The sequence below is a fragment of the Chanodichthys erythropterus genome, chromosome 3 (genome assembly GCF_024489055.1).
Source record: "Chanodichthys erythropterus isolate Z2021 chromosome 3, ASM2448905v1, whole genome shotgun sequence".
Taxonomy (NCBI): domain Eukaryota; kingdom Metazoa; phylum Chordata; class Actinopteri; order Cypriniformes; family Xenocyprididae; genus Chanodichthys; species Chanodichthys erythropterus.
Genome location: NC_090223.1, coordinates 46,939,000 through 46,962,650, shown reverse-complemented (window position 1 = coordinate 46,962,650; position 23,651 = coordinate 46,939,000). Strand labels below are relative to the sequence as shown.

The following is a 23,651-nucleotide window of genomic DNA, read 5'->3' as shown; positions in this document are numbered from 1 at the left end:
ACTCAGACCCGTTCCTCCCCTTTCAAAATGTTATTAATTTGCTTAATCTTAATCGGATGTTCTGTTCTTTTTTTATTTGCCCCACCCTTTAGGTGCCATTTGGTGTCCCAAAACGACCCCGAAGCGAAGCATCTCTCATGCAAAAACAGCAGACTGAAGCCTAATATAAATACAAATTGTTCCAATAAATATTGTTAATCTAATAAAAAAACAAGGAAAATATCGTTTTTATGATTTCAGACAAAACAGCCAAGACATTCAATACATTACATTACTTTTTCTTAAATTTAGTGATAAAACTGTTAGAGTTGTCGCAATCCTTTAGTATTATGTTCGAAAGGATTCTGTATTTCTGGTTTCTAAAAAGAGATGGTGCAAAATGGATTCATAGATTTTCTGTTTTGTTTTCCTCATTTAAAATAAATAAATAAAACTATTTTGATAAAATAATGAATGATGAAATGAATTGACAAAATTCGTCTGTAATTGTTGGCTGAAACCTGAGAGGTGGAGCTGATGCTCTGTTGGGTGTGGCAGCACATTATAAAAAGACCCTTATCCTTCAACTAAAACTTTGCTCCTCTAATACCGAATTGGAAAGGATCTAGAAATGAGTCTGACAGCTAAAGATAAAGCCTTGGTCAAGGACTTCTGGGGTAAAATCTCTAGTAAGGCTGATGCCATAGGCCAAGAAGCGCTGGCCAGGTAAGACCTCAACATTTAAATTAATTTTGGACACCTACTAGCCTAAATCAATGTCGAAGAGTTTTGCCAAACCTAATACAAACGTATTCATCTCCTTTCCTCAGAATGCTCATCGTCTACCCTCAGACTAAAATATATTTTCCTGATTGGACTGATTATTCTCTCGGCTCTCCCCAAGTGAAGAAACACGGCAAAACTGTGATGACAGCCATCAGTGATGCTGTGGGAAAAATGGATGATCTTATTGGTGGAATGAGCGCCTTGAGTGATATCCATGCCACTAAGGTTCGCGTTGACCCTGTAAACTTCAAGGTGAGAAGACAGTTATGTGCTTTTTGTGCAGTGTTTCAATCCTTTCACTTGAGTGTAGCCAACATTTAAGTGTGAAGATAATCTGACGCTCCAACACGATCACATGAAAATGCGTATAGGCTACGAGTGTGTAATCTCGTAGAAATACGCCAAAACTCATTTTGGCGTGCTTATGGTACGCAGTTTTTCGCGTGCATATGATTGGCACTTTATGGCGTGTATATGATACGCTCTTTGGTAGGATGGGGGTTTCGTACATATAGCTAATACGCCATAAAGTGCGTATCATATGCACGCGAAAAACTGCGTACCATTTTGGCGTATTCTACGAGATTACAAACTCGTACTATTGATACGCATTTTCGTGTGATCGGGCTACCCAAATCATGGTGTTGAGCACTGAGTTCAATCAAAAGGAGACATCCAAGAAGTGAAATAAAAATGCGGATTATTAGTGTATTAATTGTTCATTTACTACTTTTGTGTTATTTTTTCTTTTTCTTTTCAGATTCTGTCCCATAACATCCTCGTGACTCTTGCAGTTAATTTCCCCGCTGACTTCACCGCAGAAGTGCACGTGTCCGTGGACAAGTTTCTCGCGGCTCTGTCTGCTGCTCTCGCTGATAAATACAGATAAGATCATCATTCAGGGGCTTCTCGTTTATCTGCAAACAGAACTACTTGAAATAATGAAAAGTAAAATATCAGACGCAATAAATAAAATCAACAACAATCAAAACATCTCTTGTACGTGTTTTTTCCGGACGATATGAACCAAATCAATGGGGCGACACAGGCTGAGTTGCATGATTTATTGTCCTTTAACCCTTTCAGACACGTCGCTGAGATGACCCTCATTAGCATTTAAAGCAGGATCTTTCTATTTGATTCAATTTTTTTTGCTGCTGAAGGCAATCCGTTACTCTAATTTTATAGCACCATATCAGTAGCATTTTATTGATGACAAGAATAAAGAAATATCTTTTCTGTAAAGTGCTCTGTAACCTATTTTCTGAATTCTGTTTATCCTATGTCAATGTCTTTAAAGAAATATGGTTTAGATCCTGGTTGTAGTAGCCAAAAATATTATAGAACTTTAAATTATAATATAATATTTAAAAATGAATTAACCAACACAAATAAAAACAAGAGAGAAGATTCTTGTTTAATCATTTTGAATGATCTCCTCAATGCAAAGTAAATGAAATGGTATAAAATGCAATTTTACACAAAGGTTTGGTTAAAGTGGAGGAACAAAACAAAGTCCAATAGCGCAGAGGTCAAAAACATCCATCTAATCATGCATATATTCTAGTCTAGTGCAATGAATCAGTGTACAGGACACATGGAACACAAAATAGCCCTTAAACAGCGAGATGTGGTAGAGAGGCTATAAACATATTCAAGACAGCGGTGTTGAGTTAACTCCTAAATCTATACTGTAAAAAAAATCCCTGTAAAATTTACGATAAAAAAACCCGTTGCCAGAATTTTACCGTAAAAAATACGGAAGTAACGTTTTAGGTTTTACAGGACAGCTAGCACAGTTTACTATCTATTTTACAGTTCAAAACCGTATAATTTAAAAGTTTATATTGTAATAATTACGTTTCATAACATAATTATAATATAATATTCACATAGAACATCACTAAACATGATTTTCACATAGGCTAATTTAACATATTTAATGTTCACTCTGGAGATTTATAACATCAACTCTCTGTGAGTAAAACACTGATTTTATTTTCATTGACAATGTTGTGGCAGTGTTTTTTCAATTTTAAAAATATATTGACTTCTACAAAAGCATAGGCTAACCAGCAAAAATGTGGACATTTAATGACCGTTGAAAAGACATCCCTCTGACATGTCCCGGACGTGTTTGACATTATATCTTAATTAATTATGAACTACACGTAGCTAAAAGTCAAAGTAACAATTATACATACAACCCCAGAGAATTGTAGACATGTACAAACGAAAATGAATGCATTTTTATGAAATGTTCTGTGCTACATATTTTTACCGGCATCCTACCGCAATTTTTGGCCAGGGACACAATTTCGCCGTCGTACCAATGTTTGCTGGGTACAAAGCTCAGAGATAAAAGTCTTGAAAGGTTTATATGCTGTAGGTCTTTGGAGATTTTGAATTGTATGGCTATCTAACTTTTGAAACCCAAGATGCAAATTACAAGGAAATTATTATTTGGATTGGTAAAGCTTCACAAAGTAGTTTACATTCGTTTTGCATGTAGATTAAATCGGATAATCTGGGACATTGGGCAATGTGGGACACCTATAAGCTCCAGTGTGTTTCTTTCCTGTTCTAAAAAAATTTAGTCAACATGAATTTTACTATAGGTTTAGCATGGATGTAATGTAACTGAAATTACATGACTTCATGGGGGTGATGCCACAGAAAGGGGCAGGGCACTTGTCAATCAAGAAGCTCCCCTGGCAACTGCTTGACAAGGTCAATGACATAGGATTCTGATTATGTTAAGGACATAAATCTGTAATAAATAAGACAATGTTGCTAATTGTTGTTAAATTATGTTTGTGATCTATTAAAGCAACAAAATATGTATTAAAGTGTTGAAAATGTGTTTTAGTTTTTTTCTTTATAACATTTTTTTTGTTGTCCCACTTTATCAAATATGATTGAGAATGTGGGACAGCATGCTTTGGGTAATCTGGGACAGTCTTTAAATGGGGGAAATATGCATTTAGGGACTTTATAAGTCTAATGACAAGGGCGTAGATCTCATTACAACTTAGGGGTAGACCACTGATATACTTTAAAAGTAACTTTAAAGCTGCAGTCCGCAACTTTTTTTGGTTAAAAATTATCCAAAATCAAATTTTGAACAAGTACATTCTGAAGTACAGTATCCACACCGGTGCAGTGATTGACAGCAAGCATTAGATTCATCCGCGCTGATTCAGCCGACGCACAACGCAGCTACAGATAACTGTTCCGCATATGACTGCAATCATGTTTCAAACAGAGATGGCGACAAAGAGAGCAGCTTTAATATAATGTTAATATATGCCATAATGAGAAATGGGTGTTAATGTGGGCTACTGAGGTTATAATGTTAGCATAGGTTCACCATACTGCCGTTACGTTGTAATGAATACAATCTTTATTTGAAGCATCAAGTCACTTTGAAAAGGTGATTTACTCTATTTTGATCGCTAATGTAGATTATATCTGGACTATAAACTTTTATCCCAATATTTCTGTGATTATTTGAGTGTTTGTAACACAGAAATAAAGATACTGTGCGGTTGAAAAGACTGTGAAGCTGTTTCATACCTAAACATTAGCAGCTCTCTCTGGTCAGCAGCAGCATGGAAGCAGATTCGAATGTTAGTGTGATTGCACTTGTTAAAGGTTTAATAGACATAGCTGAATCATTGTCATTTAGGAATAAGATTGCGTGGGCGATTAATCCAGATTGCGATCTAGCTATTTAAATAAATGAAACATAAAACAAGGGCGTTTAGTCAAATGTGAGCATTAAGCAGTAGTCTATACCACGGCCAGAAGTGCAGAGTGCTTTTCATCCAGACAGATGGATTTTTAGTACTTGGACTTGGGCTTTTGACAATACCTCAGAGGCTTAAGCCTCCTGTCATCCTCTTGCTCCTCGCGTCTCCTCTGGTCCCTCCGGTCTCCGCTCTGGCTCCACCCACCTTCATCTCTTCATCTTCACAACCAGGGTCATCTCCTCTGTGTCTTCCTCAGTCTGCTCCTCATCCAAATTCAGAGCCTCCTCCCTCCCCTGAAGATCAGATCAAATTTTGGCCAATTTGTACATAATCCACACTCCAGAAATAGCTGGGTTAAAAACAAGCCAACTGGCAACTCAGCACTGGGTACACATTGCACAGAACACATGGGTTAAAGTAACAACTACTGAGTTACACACTTTAACCCAATGTTAGCTCATATTGACTGAAAGCTGCGCTAAATGTTTCCTCAAAAATGGTTATTTCCATTTTTCTTGCAGCAAATGTCATTTATCTATTTAATTTATATAAATGATTTGCTTATATTGATAAGCAATCAATAATATATTATTATATTACATTATATTATTACAATACATTGATATTGTAAATAACATAAACTTTACTCTTGTAAATAACATCTGTACATTCATTAAGTAAATTATATATTTTTTCTCTATTTTTCTACTGTATTATATTATTTTAAAAAAATCTTATACTATTGTTATCATCATGTATGACTGCACTTTCTTCTGCACTGGAAGCTTCCTTGTAAACATTCTTGGCAATAAAGCTCTTTCTGATCCTGATTTGCACATTTAGGAAATGCAACACACAGATCCATACTCTGACACAGACAAACATGTGCTGCAGCAGCAGTTCTTGCGATAAAAATATAACCTATTGTGTGTGTATGCTACACTTTTGAATCTTCAGCTCAGTTAATCTTATCTTCACACAGTTGAACACACCAATAAAGGCTTAGTGACAACTTGGTGTCCTTCTTATCTCATTGTAAATAAGTTATTTAATGGAAAAAGACAGGACAACTCATATAAGAAAGATGTATCCTGTACCTGAATCATTACTAACAAGAATTTATATTAGGATAGTGGCAGGATTATGAGGAACAAACATCATAACCTGAAGCGACAAGAACTCTGAACAATATATATATATATATATATATATATATATATATATATATATATATATATATATATATATATATATATATATATATATATATATATATAATGCACAAATATAAGGTACAGCTTGCATCAGAGCTGGAGCAGGTGGCATCCACTGACACGAAACCATCTGTATGTCAAAAGGCACAGTCTGTAAGTCTGCTTATAAAATAGAGATCAATTTAAGAGAACGTTGAGTGTTTTAAGAATATTTACTCCATGACCACTGCAAGGTGAACATCTTTTCACCGACAATGCTGATTATGATGGCAAGTTTTGTTCATTTTGGAAAGAAGTGTTGATGCTCATAATCAACGAGAAATGGCTAACATTTTTCACTTGATGAATAAAAAGTCTCACAATCCACCCCTGGTTTCATTGCTTTATTTATAGCCTGCATTTTTCAACGCTTTAATACGTTGAATCATCATTGAATAGAGGCAGAGATCTCGAGCAGGACTTCAGAAATAACGGCTGGTGAGGGCGGACACAACTACCGACAGGAGCTTCTGCCAGGTGGCCTGAACTGCAGGGTTGAAAGCGGGTCCGAATTTGGTCGCAATGACAATAGTGAGGCAATCGGCCAACAGCTGCGTGAGTCAAGAAAACGTGCATTTGTTAGACAACAAGTGATATCTTTCTTAATACGCTCATATTTTGAAAAATAAAGCATTTACCCTGAAGTTGTCTGGATCGACGTTGAGTTTCTCGCAGTGCAGCTGGCTGAGTTGGGAGTAAGTGCCTTTGATGTCATCCATGTTCTTCACGGCTTTTTCCAACGCATTTAGCACAGTTTTACCATGTTGTGCCACCTTGGGATTACCCTGGATTGCAGCTGCACTGGAAAGGTTTCCAAAGGAACCGAAATACCTCTGTGTCCAGGGATATACAATCAGCACCCTGTCATATGAAACAATGAAAATATCTATACAAATCAAAACTCTTTTTAAAATGCATAATTGAATTAACGACGTGTTATGTATGTATAGGCTATAACATTTGCCACGCTATCACATTACCTTGCCAGAGCCTGCGGTCCGATTTCATCGACGTTGATTTTGCCCCAGACATTAGCAATAGTACTGCGCTCGGAAGCTGACCACTCCACCATTGTGATTATGTCTATTTTATTCAACAAGTGTGAATGCTGAATCAGATGCGCGAGGGGTTTTTATTTATACTCGCACTCTCCGCCCCACACCAGTCGCAGAGACTGATTGGCTATGTGTGGTACCTATTCGTACTTGGATCCGAACCTTAATTACATTTTGATTAGAAACTGGGAAAATGGATTTGGGGAACCCATTTCGTACATCACAAAATAAATATGGTGTGTATTGTGCTTGCCCCAAGAATCCAAAATCTAACCAAGGCTTTGTGATTCGTCTGATTCCAATCTAAGATAATGTTCAACCCCTATTAGCTATTAAAATAATTATTGTAAAAAAAAAAAAAAAGAAAAAAAGAAAAAAGAAAAAGAAAAGTGGATATCACACTATAGTCAAAGCTGTACATAGGCATACACTTATAATATTTAGACAAATGAATCCATATTGGCAAAAAGCTAATGTTAATTCTTAATATAAAATTAACATGAAATTAAAATGAACGCATTTAACATCTAATTAAAGTTTTTAATTCGATCGACTGCCAGCTCATTTTGCTTTATCTGGACACTCAGTCCCGTTCCTCCCATTTCAAAATGTTCTTAATTTGATTATCTTGATAACCGTGGATGTCCTGTTCTTTTTGCCCCACCCTTAAGGTGCCATTTGGTGTCCCCAAAAGACCAAGAAGCAGCTCATATGCAAAAACAGCAGACTAAATATAAATTGTTCTGGTAAATCTCTTGTTAATTTAATAAAAAAGCAAGGACAGTATTGGTTATTATTTCAGACAAAAACAGCCAAGACGTTCAATACATTGTTTGGCTTCTTTTTCCTATACTTAGTGATAAAACTGTTAGGGTTGTCGCAATCCTTCATTATAATGTTCGATAGGATTCTGTATTTCTGGTCAGTCTTCATTGCTGTTTTGATGTAAAAATGCATTCATAAACTCATTTAAAATAAATTAATAAAACCATTCACTATTTTTGATAAAATAATGAATGATGAAATAAATTGACAAAATTCGTCTGTAATTGTTGGCTGAAACCTGAGAGGTGGAGCTGATGCTCTGTTGGGTGTGGCAGCACATTATAAAAAGACCCTTATCCTTCAACTAAAACTTTTTCTCCTCTAATACCGAATTGGAAAGGATCTAGAAATGAGTCTGACAGCTAAAGATAAAGCCTTGGTCAAGGACTTCTGGGGTAAAATCTCTAGTAAGGCTGATGCCATAGGCCAAGAAGCTCTGGCAAGGTAAGACCTCAACATTTAAATTAATTTTGGACACCTACTAGCCTAAATCAATGTCGAAGAGTTTTGCCAAACCTAATACAAACGGATTCATCTCCTTTCCTCAGAATGCTCATCGTCTACCCTCAGGCTAAAATATATTTTCCTGATTGGACTGATTATTCTCTCGGCTCTCCCCAAGTGAAGAAACACGGCAAAACTGTGATGACAGCCATCAGTGATGCTGTGGGAAAAATGGATGATCTTATTGGTGGAATGAGCGCCTTGAGTGATATCCATGCCACTAAGGTTCGCATTGACCCTGTAAACTTCAAGGTGAGAAGATAATTGATATGTGCTTTTTGTGCAGTGTTTCAATCCTTCCACTCGAGTGGGGTTAAAATAATCTGACACACCCATATCATGGTGTGGAGCACTCAAATAAAAGGAGACATATGTGAAATAAAATGCGGATTATTAGTGTATTAATTGTTCATTTACTACTTTTTTTCAGATGCTGTCCCATAACATCCTCGTGACTCTTGCAGTTAATTTCCCCGCTGACTTCACCGCAGAAGTGCACGTGTCCGTGGACAAGTTTCTCGCGGCTCTGTCTGCTGCTCTCGCTGATAAATACAGATAAGATCATCATTCAGGGGCTTCTCGTTTATCTGCAAACAGAACTACTTGAAATAATGAAAAGTAAAATATCAGACGCAATAAATAAAATCAACAACAATCAAAACATCTCTTGTACGTGTTTTTTTTTTTCCGGACGATAAGAACGAAATCAACGGGGTCGTCCTTGATTATAATTTAACTTTAGTTATTGTGTAATGTTGAGCATAAACAACATCTGCAAAGCTTCAGTGCAAATGGAGATGTTTTCTTTGACAGAAATGATTTTTTTAAGGCCTAAAAATGACTGGTACAACGAGTTTCTTCCTGGGCTGGTGGCCTCACAAACCTCCAAATGTAGACATAAACCCTGCCCACGGGAACATGCAACAAACGAGGTGAGGCCAGGTTGGGCTTCTTTAGAGAAGAAGAAGAGTTGTTATAGTAGAGTGTTGTTGTCATGCTGTCATTTTACACTGGACTGCTTCACAAACGAGGGTCAATTCAACACTGGATGAACTGCTTAAAATTGGACCCTTTAACAATATCGATAAACATTTTCATAATTTTTTAAACGTATTTAAGTTTTATAAGTTTGTTGCCTTGAGGCATCATTGTACCACAATGGAAAAATGTAAACATTTGGCATTTTTATGTAGAAAAAATAAATATATTTATTGAAAACATTCATTTCTTTAACTAGACACTTAAACAAACATATTTATCTAGTTTTTAATGTATTAAAAGTTTCATATTTAATAAAACGTAACATTTTAAATCCAGCTGTTGCCCTCAGGCAACATTGTACCATAGTGGAACGCAAGTATTACCAAACCATCATATCTTTATGTTATTATATTAAGTTATCATATCCATCTTCATCCTCATCTCCATCTTCTCTCTCACCCTCACTCTCTCCATGATGGATTGTCACTATGATTTCATCTTCCTCATGACAGTATGACCCTTCATTAACTCCTCATCATCACCCTCATAAACCGCCAGTGTTACCTGTGTTTTATAGCTTTCTGAAGTGCTATAGAAAATGTGCAGATCATAATATATGCAGATATAGTATGTGAATTAGTATTCTTATCAGTGCATTACAAAATCATGTGAAAATGACAACATATTTAGATAATTCTCACTCTTTTCCTTACAAATATGATACATTTGTATTCAAACCTATTATGGCTGTATGGCCTTGTGCGATTCCATTATGGTACAAAGTTGCCTTGAGGCAACACACAGTTTTTTGTTATTTTCTCTAAAATATTTGATGATATGTAATGTAAATTACTTAAAAATACTTCTTTACTTGCCAGTGAAGGTGACTCATATTTTTTGTGGGTGATTAAATGGTTACAAACAAGTGAAAAAAGCACTTTTCAATGGAGAAAATATGGAGTCATGTGATATGTGCACATGTGCTGAAACAGGACACAAAATGGACCCCTGTTGGTCATGTTTTGGTCTTTTTTGCACTTTTATTGATTAGTATTTGAGTTATTCTGTACTGAGATATGCTTGATCAATCAATTTGTGCTTTATTTTATTAAAAACAAACTAAAATAGACCATGTTGCCTGGAGGCAACACCGTACCATAGAGGGTTAAAGGGACACAGACAAAAACAGCTTGTTTTTGCTCACACCCAAATATGGGGCAAATTTGACAAGCTATAATAAATTATCTGCACAGAATTTTGAGCTGAATCTTAACAGACACATTCTGGGGACACCAGAGACTTGCATTACATCTTGTACAAAGGGCATTATAGGTTCCCTTTAACCCTTTCAGACACATTACTGGGATGACCTTCACACCTCTCATTGTGCATTGGAGTTTAAAGCAGGATCTTTCTATTTTATGAATTTTATTATAGTTTCTCGAAGGTCATTTTCTACTATAATTTCATAGCACCTTGAAAATATCAGTAGCCATTTATTTTATTGATGACAAGAATAATGTCATCACCAAGAGAAATATCAATTTCTATAAAGCTCTCTGTAACCTGTTTTCTGATTTCTATTTATTCAATGTCATATAATGTCTTTAAACAAACATTCTTTAGATCCAGGTGTAAAAAGAAGTAGCCATACTCAACAACAACAACAATAATAATAATAATAATAAATAAAGTGCAGATGAGTGAAATTAAACAAATTAAAATCACAGCAAATAAAATCAAGAGAGAAGATTCATGTTTAATCATTTTAATAATAGTTTAATCATTTAATCATCTCCTCAATACAAAGTAAATTAAATGGCATAGAAGTGGATGAACAAAACTAAGCCCATTAGCGCAGAGGTCAAAAAACATCCATCTAATCATGCATATATTCAAGTGCAATGATTCAGTGCAAAGGACACTGGAACACAAAAGTATGGCCCTTAAACAGCGCAATGTGGTATAGAGGCCATAAACACATTCAAGACAGCGGTGTTGAATTAACAACTCCTAAATCTATACCTTTTAAACTTGACAAACTCTGTTGCTCAAAATGGTTTGCTGATGTGAACTGTAGGCCATTGATAGGCTTATGAGTGTTATAGAATTAAAACACTGACTTCTAAAGCCACTTTCCATCTATTCAGCTTCTGTCTGCAAAAACAAAGAAATTAGTTTTTTTTTTCCTCATAAAATATTAATATGTGGTGTAATTGTGATTTAATTAGTTTAATTATGACTGATTAATGTGCATATCATGTCATTGTAATAATTACATGATTTATAATATAATAATATAATGTTCACATAAAGCATGCTTTGAATTACACTTAATTTAACATAGGTCTATTTAATGTTCACTCTTTGGAGATTTACAACATTTAATAAAAACAAAACAACCATGGCCATCGAAATATTTATTTTAAATCAACTCTCTGTGAGTAAAACACTGGTTTTATTGTCATTGACAATGTTGGGCATTTACTAATGACCAGTGTTTTTCAATGTTATATATATAGTGACTTCTACAAAAGCAAAAGGTCTGTCTTGAAAGGTTTATAGGCCTATTTAAAAATCAATATCTTCTGTAGATTTTGAATTGTATGAGACATGCGGAAGGAGTCGTCCTCAAATCATATAGGTACTCAACTAGGGTTTACAAATAAGGTGAATGAATGATTAAACGAATGAACAATTAATTAATTTATTTATTTATTTATTCATTCATTCGAATAAGTTGTCACTCAAACTGGAGTAGCCTAATAAAAATATACCTTATGTTATAAGTTGGCCTATCAAAATGCTAAACCCCTGTACCATTAAACTTATTTTATTTTATATATTATATCCCTATATTTACAAAGAAATCTGCTATGCTTATGCTAAAGTGTTAGATATGATTGAAGACAGGGTTCAGGCATCCTGTTTTGTATTTGTTTATTTGTTTCATTATTAGGAGTAAGCACCAAAGGTAAGTTAATTAAGCCATATTCAAAAATAGGTGCAATTTCACTTCAGATTTTATTTTATTTTAATGGGTGGCTCTTTTCCACCTGCAAACTGTGTTTAGACACCAGAAGGCTTTAAATTGTGTCTCCAGACTAATGACGGATTGATATTAAAATATAAAAAATAAGCAAACTTTAAGATTACATTTCAACAAATTGTCAATTATCGTCATTGGGGCAGTGTTTGTCTTGTAGCCTAAATGTCATTTACAAAGCTAATATAGCTCTATAGTTGCAGAAAACAAAACTTGCAACAAAAAACATTAATGGGGTCTCGCGTTATCCATCCTTTATGCTTTAGTTTGAAATAAATATCTTTCTGAAGTTTCTGAATACAGGAGATTTATTTTTTTTAATGACAGTGACAGTTATTTGACATTTAAGTTATAATCCATAAATTTCCAGCTGTGGCTTGTTGTTTCCTTGGTTGTCCGGCTGTGTTGTCAAAATGGGAAAGCGCATTACAGCGCAAAAAAAAAAAAAAAAACCTTTATTTTTAAGAGTGTATAACTTTCGACATTGCAAGTATTTGTCAGATCTACACGGTTTACTGTCGCCTCATTTTAATAGATATCCGTTAATAGTTAAAGTAGTTGAAAGAATATGTCATGGTTCGTTATCGGTAGGCTACTAAAAGAAGTAAAAATGCTTTTATAGTTCACAGTTTTAACTTAAATGTAGCATACACTCTTAAAGATAAAGGTTCTTTATTGGCATCTATGGTTCCACCTTTCACATCAATGAAACCTTCCCATTGCACAAAAGCTTCTTTATATTGGAAGAACCTTCTTAGATTATTAAAATGATCTTCACACCAATAAAAAAAATATATATTTTAAGAACTGTTCACTGAAATGTTCTTTGGAGAACCTAAAATGGTTCTTCAATGGCAACGCTGCAAAAAAAAAAAAAAAAAAAAAAAAAAAAAAAAACACATTCGGAACCTTTATTTTTAAGAGTGTATAACTTTCGACATTGCAAGTATTTGTCAGATCTAAACGGTTTACTGTCGCCTCATTTTAATAGATATCCGTTAATAGTTAAAGTAGTTGAAAGAATATGTCATGGTTCGAAGTTAAAGAACAACAAAAACGTACTCGGTTACGTAACCTCGGTTCCCTGAGATACGGAACGAGTACTGCGTATGGGGAAAGGTCTCCCTTTTTCCCCACTGCTGAAGCCTTTTTCAATAACGCAGTGTAACTGCACCGTCATTGGTTCACTCATAGACAAGTTGTTGAACCAATGGCGGCGCGGCATAGCTGCGCGGCCTATGGCGACAAAGCGCGCGAATGTTCCCGCCGAAATGGGCGGGGTTAAGGGCTATATAAGCGGGCGTTTCGCCATAGGACTTCAGTGTCAATCGACTGAAGCGACGACCCTGAGCCGCAGCCTCGTGGCACGGCAAGTGACGCAGTACTCGTTCCGTATCTCAGGGAACCGAGGTTACGTTAGTAACCGAGTACGTTCCCTTTCGATACTTCACTCGTACTGCGTATGGGGAACGAATTCAACCATGCCGTGCCACGGCTGGGAACGATATAGCTTGCATTTGGCCAACCAAGAGGGGGCCAAGAAGACAAGCAAGAGGGCAAAGCCTGACCGAACCCATGGTTACACTTAAGGAAGATACTTCCTGGGATGGAGTGAAGCGGAACTCGTCGGAGGCCACTAATCACACCGAGAGAACCCAAGCTTGTAAGGTCGGGACATCGAGATGATAGAACCTGACAAAGGTGGACGGCGAAGACCAACCGGCTGCCTCACAGATGTCTTGGATGGAAACTCCGTTGGACCAAGCCCACGAGGAAGCCATTCCTCTAGTGGAGTGGGCCCTGACTCCTATGGGGCAGTTAGTACCCAGTGAGGAGTAGCACAGGTTAATACCATCCACTATCCAACGGGAGATGCGCTGTTTCGAGACCGGAGACCCTTTGGTGCGGCCACCAAAACAAAAAAAGAGCTGATCCGACTGCCTAAAGGACCGCGATCGCTCTATGTAGGTCCTCAATGCCCTGACTGGGCAGAGTAGCTCCAGCTCCAGTTCGTCCGCCGAGGGAGGAAGAGCAGAGAGCGAAATGACCTGAGCTCTAAACGGAGTTGAGAGCACCTTAGGAACGTAGCCAAGCCTAGGTTTCAGAACGACCTTAGAGTCACCAGGCCCGAATTCGAGGCATGCAGGGTTCACAGAGAGAGCCTGCAAATCGCCGACACGCTTAACCGATGCTAGTGCTAGTAGCAGAGCGGTTTTTAGCGTTAGGAGCCTGAGGTCGGCTGAACCCATTGGTTCAAATGGGGCTCCCTTTAAGGCCCTGAGGACCAACGAGAGGTCCCAGGGGGGAACAGTGAGAGGGCGGGGAGGATTCAATCGCCTAGCACCCCTCAAAAAACGGATCACAAGCCCGTTTCGTCCCACTGATTGGCCAGCAATAGGAGCGTGGAACGCCGCAATGGCTGCTACGTAAACCTTAAGCGTGGAAGGGGTGCGCCCCATTCCCAAGCGCTCTTGGAGGAAAGACAGTATGGAAGATACGTCACTCTCCACAGGGTCTATGTTGCGTGCCGAACACCAATCAACAAAGACTGACCACTTCTGGTCGTAGAGGCGTCTCGTGGATGGGCCTCTAGCCTGAGAAATGGTATTTAGGACGTCCCAGGGGAGGCTAGTCGGCTCCCATCGAGGGACCAGAGGTGCAGAGCCCAGAGCTCCGGCTGTGGGTGCCAGTTTGCTCTGTTTGCCTGAGAGAGGAGGTCCCGTCTCAGGGGAATCGGCCACGGGGCTCCCAGGGAGAGCCTGCATAGCTCTGAGGACCAAACCTGGTTCCTCCAGAGCGGGGCCACCAGAAGGACTCTGTGCTGGTCTTCTCTGATGCGCCTGATGACCTGGGGGATCAGTGCGATCGGAGGGAAAGCGTAAAGGAGCGTGCTGGGCCATGTGTGGGCCAGAGCATCTACTTCCTTCGAGAAAAATATTGGGCAATGAGAGTTGTCTTCTGAGGCGAAGAGGTCTATCTCTGCCTTCCCGAAGAACTCCCAGATCTTGAGGACCACTTGGGGGTGGAGCATCCACTCGTCGGAGGGGATGTTGCTCCGTGACAACATGTCCGCACCCAGATTGTTCCTGCCAGGAACATGAGTCGCTCTGAGCGACTGAAGCCTCCGAAGAGCCCATTCCAGAAGACGTTTCGCCAGAGCGCATAAGCGGCTGGACCAGAGACCGCCTTGGTGGTTCAAGTATGACACCACAGTCATACTGTCTGACCGAACTAGGACATGACGTCCCGTCAAGTAAGCCTGTAAGAACTGAAGGTCCTTCATCACTGCTAGCATCTCTAGACAGTTGATGTGTAGACGGCTTTCGTCGTGGCTCCACGAGCCGAAGGCCGGTCTGCCCTCGCACACAGTGCCCCAGCCCAAGTTGGAGGCGTCTGTTGAGAGCACCGTCCTTTGTGAGACAGCCTGTAAGGGGACTCCGCGCTCGAACCATACTGGATCCATCCAAGATTTCAGGGCTAGAAGACAGGCCTGATTGACCTTGAGACATAAGCGGCCGTGCCGCCAGGCGCTGGGAGGAACCCGGAACTTCAACCAGTACTGAAGAGGCCGCATCCGAAAAAGGCCGAGCTGCAGCACCGGGGAGGCGGAAGCCATCAGCCCTAGCAGCCTCTGGAAAAACTTCAGAGGGAGATAGGCTTTGTTCGTGACAGATGCCGTGAGCTGCTGAATTGCCATGGCGCGCTCTGGCGAGACTACTGCCGTCATATGGACCGAGTCGAAAACTGCTCCCAGAAACGAGATTCGTTGAGTGGGGCATAGCGAGCTCTTGGCTAAGTTGACCCTGAGACCCAGACATTGTAGATGGCTGAGGAGCACGGATCTGTGGTGTTCCAGCTCGTCTCGCGAACGGGCTAATATGAGCCAGTCGTCGAGATAATTCAGAACCCGGATTCCCATCTGCCTCAGAGGGGAAAGAGCCGCGTCCATGCACTTGGTGAAAGTGCGAGGAGCCAGAGACAGCCCGAAGGGCAGGACCGTATATTGGTACGCCACCCCCTCGTATGCGAATCTCAAGAATCGTCTGTGACGGGGGGCTATCTGGATGTGAAAATACGCATCCTTCAGGTCCAGCGAGCAGAACCAGTCCTCGGGGCAGATGTGCGCGAGGATCTGCTTCAGCGTCAGCATTTTGAACTTCCGTCTCATGAGGGAGTGATTCAAAAGTCTGAGGTCTAGGATGGGTCTGAGACCGCCATCCTTTTTGGGGACCAGAAAGTAGCGGCTGTAAAAGCCTGTCTCGCTCTCTGATGGGGGAACTGTTTCCACAGCTCCCTTTTCCAGCAATGACATAACTTCGGCCCGGAGGACATGAGCGTCGTCCGGATTGACCGATGTTTGAAGCACCCCGGCGAAGCGAGGGGGCCGTCGTGCAAACTGGAGCGAGTAGCCCTGGTTTACGATCCCCATAACCCATTCTGACACATCGGGGATGGCCTGCCAGGCCTCGGCCCGAGTGGCAAGGGGTTGAATGATGTTTGGTGACAGACCGCCGTTGAGGGGGTCGTACACCGAGAGGGGTGGAAGAGGAAATTTGCTCTTTTTGTGATGAGGTAAAATATAGTTCGCCGTGAAAACGGCGTTTGGAGTGGGCGCAACAGGTGTGGGCCCAGCTGTCACTTGGAGCATGTTTCCCACGCCCGGAAATAAACGAGGCGGAGGGGAAATTACTCGTGGGAGCTTTTGGGGCGGTCCGGTCGTAACGGGACGATCCCCCATCCTCTTCCTTCCTGACGAATCAGGACGACTTCGGAGGCACCGGGTCCAGCACAATCTTGGGCCGGGGTCCCTGGCGTCTCGGGAAGGGAGGGCGCTTCGCAGGGCGCGAGCGCTGGCGATGCTCCTGGGGTGGCGCTGCCTGTGTTGCAGGTGGGGCTGGCTTGTTCTGCTGAGCCGGCGCAGTCCTGGGGCGGCTAGATGCAGCAGCGGAGCTGGAGCGCTTTGGCAAGAAATGCCTCATAGCCTGAGACGATTTCTGCACGGCAGTAAAGCGCTCAGTGAAGCCTTCCACTGCAGGCCCGAAGAAGCGCAGGGAAGCGAGACTCATGCACTCGCAGTGCGGGCATGAGTCTCCAGCGAGCGCGCCGTCCGCATGGGGCTTGCCCAGGCAGGCGACACACTCGCTGTGTCCATCGTCGTCGTGCAGGGGGGCCCTGCACGTACCACATGAGTGGCGGGGCATCGTAAGACGCCGCTGCCGTGAAAACGGCAATTGGGTGGCTCTTTTAGAGCTGCGAGGGCCGCGGAAGCTCTGAAAGCGGTTAAAACCGCTGAAATCGCTCTTTTAGAACGGCGTTAAGCCGCGGGTGAAGCTCTCAGGCGGCGCGCCGGATGGCGGCAGGGGACGCACAGGAAGCGGCCGGGAGCGGGAAGCGGGAGGCAGCGACGCCGCTGGAAGCTGCAGTCTGCGAGGGCGCCGGCGCTGTCCTCAACCGGCGAGTCCAGGCGAGTCCGCTGCGGGAGCCTCTTCAGACGGCGGCGAGAGCAGGAAGGCGGCGAGCTTCTTCGACTTCAGGCGGAGATCAGCGAAGAGAAGTAGAGGTCGTCGCTGAAGGAGAAAACACTGAAGTCCTATGGCGAAACGCCCGCTTATATAGCCCTTAACCCCGCCCATTTCGGCGGGAACATTCACGCGCTTTGTCGCCATAGGCCGTGCAGCTATGCCGCGCCGCCATTGGTTCAACAACTTGTCTATGAGTGAACCAATGACGGTATTGAAAAAGGCTTCAGCAGCGGGGAAAAAGGGAGACCTTTCCCCATACGCAGTACGAGTGAAGTATCGAAAGGGAACTTGTTTTTTGCAAACAATTTTTGAGTTTCTGTTATTAACAGAGGTGGGAATGTCTATGTGTGTTCACCCAGAACAGCCTATCAACAACATACTCTAGCAACACCCCAGCAATTGCAGCAAGAGCCTAGCAACCACCCAGAATATCCTAGCAACCACCTAGCAACACTTTAGCAATCACCCAGAACATCTATATTTTGGCATAACTGATCAAACTATTTATGTTTTTTAAACAAGACTTTAAGTTGGCTTTATGACAAGCCAGCATAAATTTGTCTTTCAAACTTTTTAATCTAGTTGAAATGAAACAATTCAATATTTTCTTACAACTATAAACACAATCTCAAAACTATGCACCAACTTGTACAAACCTCAAACTTCCAGGTCAAAATAAAATGTTTTAGTCAAAAACTTATTCTTGTCTGACAAAATCAAACTTTGGCCTCAGATGACACACAAAACTTATCAAATACACAGACTACTGCACTGCCCAGTGAACACTAGTGAGATCAATTCATATAACACTGTAACAAAAATACGGCTTACTGGGATTCAGGAATTATATTGCAGCTCACTGTCTACTACACTATACAAAAATAAATTTACCGATACAGTAAAATACAGCAATTTTATTTCTTTCTTTTTTTCATTTTACTATAGTAAATTGATCTGGCAGTAGATATGTATGAACTTGGTGTACACCACTACAGTATACTGTCAATTACAGTAAAACAAAATTCAGCATCCTCTGCACATTTGGCCAAATTTTATTACAGTATATAAGGTACTAAAGCAGTGTATTGGTCTTCTGAATTTCTCAGTTCTGCAAAATACAGTATAACAAATGGCTACAGAGAAAGTTGACAATCACAAGTTTGAGGGTGTGTGCTACAGTTTACTGTACATTATTTGTAAATTATTGCATTCCTTTTTTATTCACAATTTGTACAGTGTCCCAACTTTTTTGGAATCGGGTTTGTATGAAAATGAGTCAAAATTAATGATTTTGTGTTTTCTGTAAATGAAATTTTCCTCATCTAAAGAACTGGTACTGTGTAAGTTTAAAACCCCTGTAAATTCATTCAGCTCTCTCTCAGATTTTGACTGGTGTGTCATCAGTTTTGCTATCTAATGTAGTCATTGTTAAACGTTTTGAGAAATGTGTCTTTGTTTTGAGAACTTAACGAATGGTTTGGTAAACTAGGCCAACTGAATCACTTATAATGTGTTAGCAACCGAGAAAAGCTAAAATACATTTAGATTCTTACATAACTAGTTGATCTTCTTATTGATTTCATGTTACCGTTTCGTCGGATGACAAAAAGACCTTTATCCATGATGAAAGTGGAGCGGGCGGTCGGTGAATCAGCTCGCAAAAAATTACGAAAATTCAAGGACTTCTGAGTTAGCCGAGAAGCAGTAATTTTCCGATTCACGAACAAATGGAAAACAATTCGTAAGTGAACTTGGCTGCGCTGTGTTTTTGACTCCCAAAGAAGCGGTTCATAAGAGTCATTTGTTAATGAAGCTGACTACACTGGGCGCGCTGCGTGTGCGTGCAACCGTCATGCAGCTTATTAAAAGACGTGTTTTCTTGCCATTATTTTGCAATGCGCTGTCTTTTTTATGTCATCACATTGAAGCGCCGCTACTGAAAAGCAGTAGTACTTGAAACACAGCTAACATTTATATTTTATTCTCTGATAATTTTGGGGTGGCAGATGGGGTGGCAAAGCTTTTTCTTAGGGTGGCATTGCCACCCCGTGCCACCCCGGTAGATCCGCCCCTGAATTCGACAGAGCAGAGATGTCCACATTTCAGTCAGACGAGTTAGAGTTAAACGAGTTAACACGAAGAGGTGCAAAGTTCAACTTGCCACTTCTGCTTGCCATTTGGCATATTGTAATTATCATTTTGAACCTTATGGCAAAATGGCTCAACTTGTTTTAATTATTTCATAATAATCAGAAGGCGCACTCTTCCTCTCATTCCCTGCAAAAAAAAAATATATATATATTGTTCAAATAGCATACAGTTCGCTGCTCTCTCTTATTAAAATAAATTGCAAACAAATTTCCAAACAGAGAAACTAAATTATTAATAAATAATTATATAAACAGATAAGAGTGTCAGCTTATTTTGAAAATATGCTATACAGCCACTGGAGGCTGCGATAAATTTTATTTCTTTTATCAATGAATTCAAGCGGTTAACACCCATAGTCTGCAAATTTATCATAACTGTCTTTCAAAGGGTTATTTTGTAGGCCTAATAAATTGTTGACGTATTAGGTCTCGTCGATAAACTTACTAAAAATTCTTAAGAACCCCATATAGGCCTAGAAAATAATAATGTTGAAGAACTGGATTCTGTTCTTAAGTTGCCATCAAGAGCCTTTTTGGTAACACTTCTGTATGGGGAACAATTCTTACTTTTAACTACGCTTATTAGCCTGCATATTGGCTGTTTATTAGTACTTATAAAGCACATATTAATGCCTTATTGTTCATGACCTTATTCTACGTATATAAATCCTACCCAATACCTGAACTTAACCACTACAACAACTACTACTAACTATTAATAAGCAGTAAATTATGAGATTACTGAGGGAAAAGTCATAGTTAAAAGTGAATATGTGTTACCGAAGAGTTTTTAATTCTGGTCATAGATTATAGTCAGTGTGATTTGTGAAAAAATGGCAGCAAACAACATTAAAGTGCTTTTAGCATTAATGTTTATTGATCTTATTGTATAAGAATGAGATATTTGTGTGAACAGCTCTGCGCGTTGCGATCTTCTGCAATACAGCAGGTGTTCATTGGTGATGAGACTCTAGTGGTACTGTCTGCACAGAGCGGACACGACGACACACAGGAACTTCTGCCAAGCCTCCTGGACGTCAGCATTGAAACCAGAGGGGCCGAACTTCATGGCAGCGCATACGGTGATGCAATCAGCGAGAAGCTGTAGAGGAAGAGATCTATTAAGGTGCTGTTTTTCGGTGATGAATATTCAACATAATATGAGCACAACCTACCTTGAAGTTGTCTGGATCCACATGCAGTTTCTCAGAGTGCATCACACTGAGCGCGGAATAGGTGGCCTTGATGTTGTCCATGTTCTTGATGGCTCTCTCCAGACCTCCCATCACAGTCCTCCCGTGAGCTGCCACCTTGGGGTTACCCATGATCGCAGCGGGGCTTGACAGGTTGCCAAAGGTCGAGAAATATCTCTGAGTCCAGGGATAAACGATCAGACACCTTAAAAGATCAGAAGCATTAAGATAGGCATTAAATAAACTGAGTAGCTTACATCATGTAACAGATTGAGTTCTTAAAGGATGCGTCTATAAAGAATCTGATGCAGTTGTACCTAGATAGGGCCAGAGGTCCGATTTCATCGATATTGAGCTTTCCCCACAGGCCAAGGATGGCAGTTCGTTCAGCGTCTGTCCACTCAACCATGTTTACGCTTTAGGATGTCCTTAGGTGCTTGCTGAAGTCCAACAGGAATCACTATAGAAATTCTGAAACCGGAGTGCAATTTATTGATGTCTGATGTCTCCGCCCATTAAAATATGCAAAGTCTAATTGGATAATTTCTCTCAGCATAAGTGTCTTGACCTCACTGATCGGACCCCGTCCAAAAAAGTTGTTTTGTAAGATGTCTTAAACATGAACAAGCGTTTTTTAAATTAAATATATGGATAACGAACTTTGGTCGTGCCAATAATGATCATGCCATAATAAGTCCCACTGTTAGGGTTAAAAATAAATAATTTATGCCTTCAAAACAAACAACAGTTCATAAATTACAATAAAATGTAGACTATTTCAGTTAAATAATTTGTAAGCCATTTTTTTAAAGAATTTCAATTGTATTGTAAAATTCCATCAAATTGAACAATCCTTATATATTATTCATATTATGAATTAAGAATTTTAAATGAGTAAAAAAAAAACTAAAGAGCTTAATAAAACATTTTGTATAAATCTTAATGGAACAAGGGAATGGAGGCATATTTTCATTTTTTTAAATGTATGAATACGAATCTCATAAATTGAAAACGGTCTATTCCCTTGTTCCATTAAGATTTATACAAAATGTTTTATTAAGCTCTATAGTTTTTTTTTACTCATTTAAAATTCTTAATCCATGATATAAATATTATGTAAGGATTATTCAGTTCAGTTTATGGAATTTTACTATACAATTGCAATTCAAAAATCTTAAAAAAAGTTTATTTTTTGAGTATAGGGCACAGCACCTTTCCAACTTTTGATTACAATGTATGAAAATTTAACGAGCGCATTTAGTTGATGATGTCTGTGAAATTAACTTTATTAGAATGAATTTTATTAGAAATACAAACATTTTTCAACTTTTAGAAAAAATGTCACAAATGGGTATTCTGGGTTCAGTTTATTTAAACAATGTGTTAATTATGATTCATAAGTTTAAACATGAAATAAAAAATATTTAGCATGATAAGTTGACAATAAAAATATTTTTTGTCATTAAATTGTCAAATAAATTTGACACATAGGCTATCTTTGCCAAAAAGCTTATAGAATATTTTAAGCGCATCAAGGATGAAGAAAGAAAATCGTTATCTTCATTAAACAAGAAGCACAAAATTGGCACGTTTTTGATTGGACACCACAGGTTAGAGATCAGCAGAAAAGCGTTGAAGAGGTGTGGTTTGGATCGATTGCAAGGGTGTGCCCATCTTTAGTTTTATATAAAAAGTGGGACAAAATCCCGTTGTCGCCAACATCTTTTTTTCTGAAGACTAACTTGAGAAAAAGAAGACGCAGCAATGAGTCTCTCTGATAAGGACAAGGCTGTTGTGAAGGCCATCTGGGCTAAGATCAGCCCTAAGGCCGATGAAATCGGCGCTGAAGCCCTCGGCAGGTAATACTGAACTATTGTTTTCCTGTTTAAGTTGCGATTCGGCTATTAACAGTGTTATATAGAAACGTGTTAAATAACTTTGCAAATTACATGAAAAGCTAATGTTTTTACTTCTTCTAGTAGCCTACCTTCGAGCATAATGTTTAGATTACCCAAATTATTACTGTTATTATTTTCTTCAGAATGCTGACCGTCTACCCTCAGACCAAGACCTACTTCTCTCACTGGGCTGACCTGAGCCCCGGGTCTGGTCCTGTGAAGAAGCACGGCAAGACTATCATGGCTGCAGTCGGCGAAGCCGTTTCAAAAATAGACGACCTTGTGGGAGGTCTGGCCGCCCTGAGCGAACTTCATGCTTTCAAGCTGCGTGTTGACCCGACCAACTTCAAGGTAGGCTAAACTAAAACAATAACACTACCTACATCAAAAATAATTAAGTGTGGGCTGCTCATCATGGACATGGTAGTAGGCTAATGGTAATGTGTTTCGTTTTATTCATTTTCTAGATCCTCTCACACAACGTCATAGTGGTCATCGGCATGCTCTTCCCTGGGGACTTCACCCCAGAGGTTCACGTGTCAGTTGACAAGTTTTTTCAGAACTTGGCCTTGGCACTTGCTGAGAAGTACCGCTAAACCTGCATTGGGCATCCGCAGGCAACACTGTGCGGCACGGCACCTCTAACCAACTCATGCATGATGTCTGAATAATATTTCTCAATAAAAGGCACAGAACTAACACAGAAA

General features: G+C 39.8%; 5 protein-coding genes across 5 annotated transcripts; 3 read left to right on the top strand and 2 right to left on the bottom strand.

The window, feature by feature from the left end:
- The first annotated feature begins 547 nt into the window (after nucleotides 1-547).
- On the top strand, nucleotides 548-1,756 carry hbaa2 (hemoglobin, alpha adult 2). Its single transcript, XM_067382539.1, has 3 exons — nucleotides 548-705; nucleotides 810-1,017; nucleotides 1,526-1,756. The coding sequence occupies exons 1-3, from the start codon at nucleotides 611-613 to the stop codon at nucleotides 1,652-1,654; spliced, it is 432 nt and encodes a 143-aa protein (XP_067238640.1). The 5' UTR covers nucleotides 548-610; the 3' UTR covers nucleotides 1,655-1,756.
- Nucleotides 1,757-6,130: 4,374 nt separating this feature from the next.
- LOC137017839 (hemoglobin cathodic subunit beta-like) lies at nucleotides 6,131-6,883 on the bottom strand. The gene is made up of 3 exons (XM_067382536.1): nucleotides 6,751-6,883; nucleotides 6,409-6,631; nucleotides 6,131-6,321 (listed from the first exon to the last, which is right to left on the bottom strand). Exons 1-3 carry the CDS (start codon nucleotides 6,840-6,842, stop codon nucleotides 6,193-6,195), a joined length of 444 nt encoding a protein of 147 aa, XP_067238637.1. The 5' UTR covers nucleotides 6,843-6,883; the 3' UTR covers nucleotides 6,131-6,192.
- Nucleotides 6,884-7,966: 1,083 nt separating this feature from the next.
- On the top strand, nucleotides 7,967-8,815 carry LOC137017840 (hemoglobin cathodic subunit alpha-like). The gene is made up of 3 exons (XM_067382537.1): nucleotides 7,967-8,094; nucleotides 8,199-8,406; nucleotides 8,585-8,815. The coding sequence occupies exons 1-3, from the start codon at nucleotides 8,000-8,002 to the stop codon at nucleotides 8,711-8,713; spliced, it is 432 nt and encodes a 143-aa protein (XP_067238638.1). The 5' UTR covers nucleotides 7,967-7,999; the 3' UTR covers nucleotides 8,714-8,815.
- Nucleotides 8,816-20,707: 11,892 nt separating this feature from the next.
- On the bottom strand, nucleotides 20,708-21,519 carry hbba1 (hemoglobin, beta adult 1). The gene is made up of 3 exons (XM_067382533.1): nucleotides 21,364-21,519; nucleotides 21,029-21,251; nucleotides 20,708-20,955 (listed from the first exon to the last, which is right to left on the bottom strand). Exons 1-3 carry the CDS (start codon nucleotides 21,453-21,455, stop codon nucleotides 20,824-20,826), a joined length of 447 nt encoding a protein of 148 aa, XP_067238634.1. The 5' UTR covers nucleotides 21,456-21,519; the 3' UTR covers nucleotides 20,708-20,823.
- A 1,227-nt stretch (nucleotides 21,520-22,746) lies between these two features.
- Nucleotides 22,747-23,651, top strand: si:ch211-5k11.8 (Hemoglobin subunit alpha-like). The gene is made up of 3 exons (XM_067382535.1): nucleotides 22,747-22,905; nucleotides 23,088-23,295; nucleotides 23,412-23,651. Exons 1-3 carry the CDS (start codon nucleotides 22,811-22,813, stop codon nucleotides 23,538-23,540), a joined length of 432 nt encoding a protein of 143 aa, XP_067238636.1. The 5' UTR covers nucleotides 22,747-22,810; the 3' UTR covers nucleotides 23,541-23,651.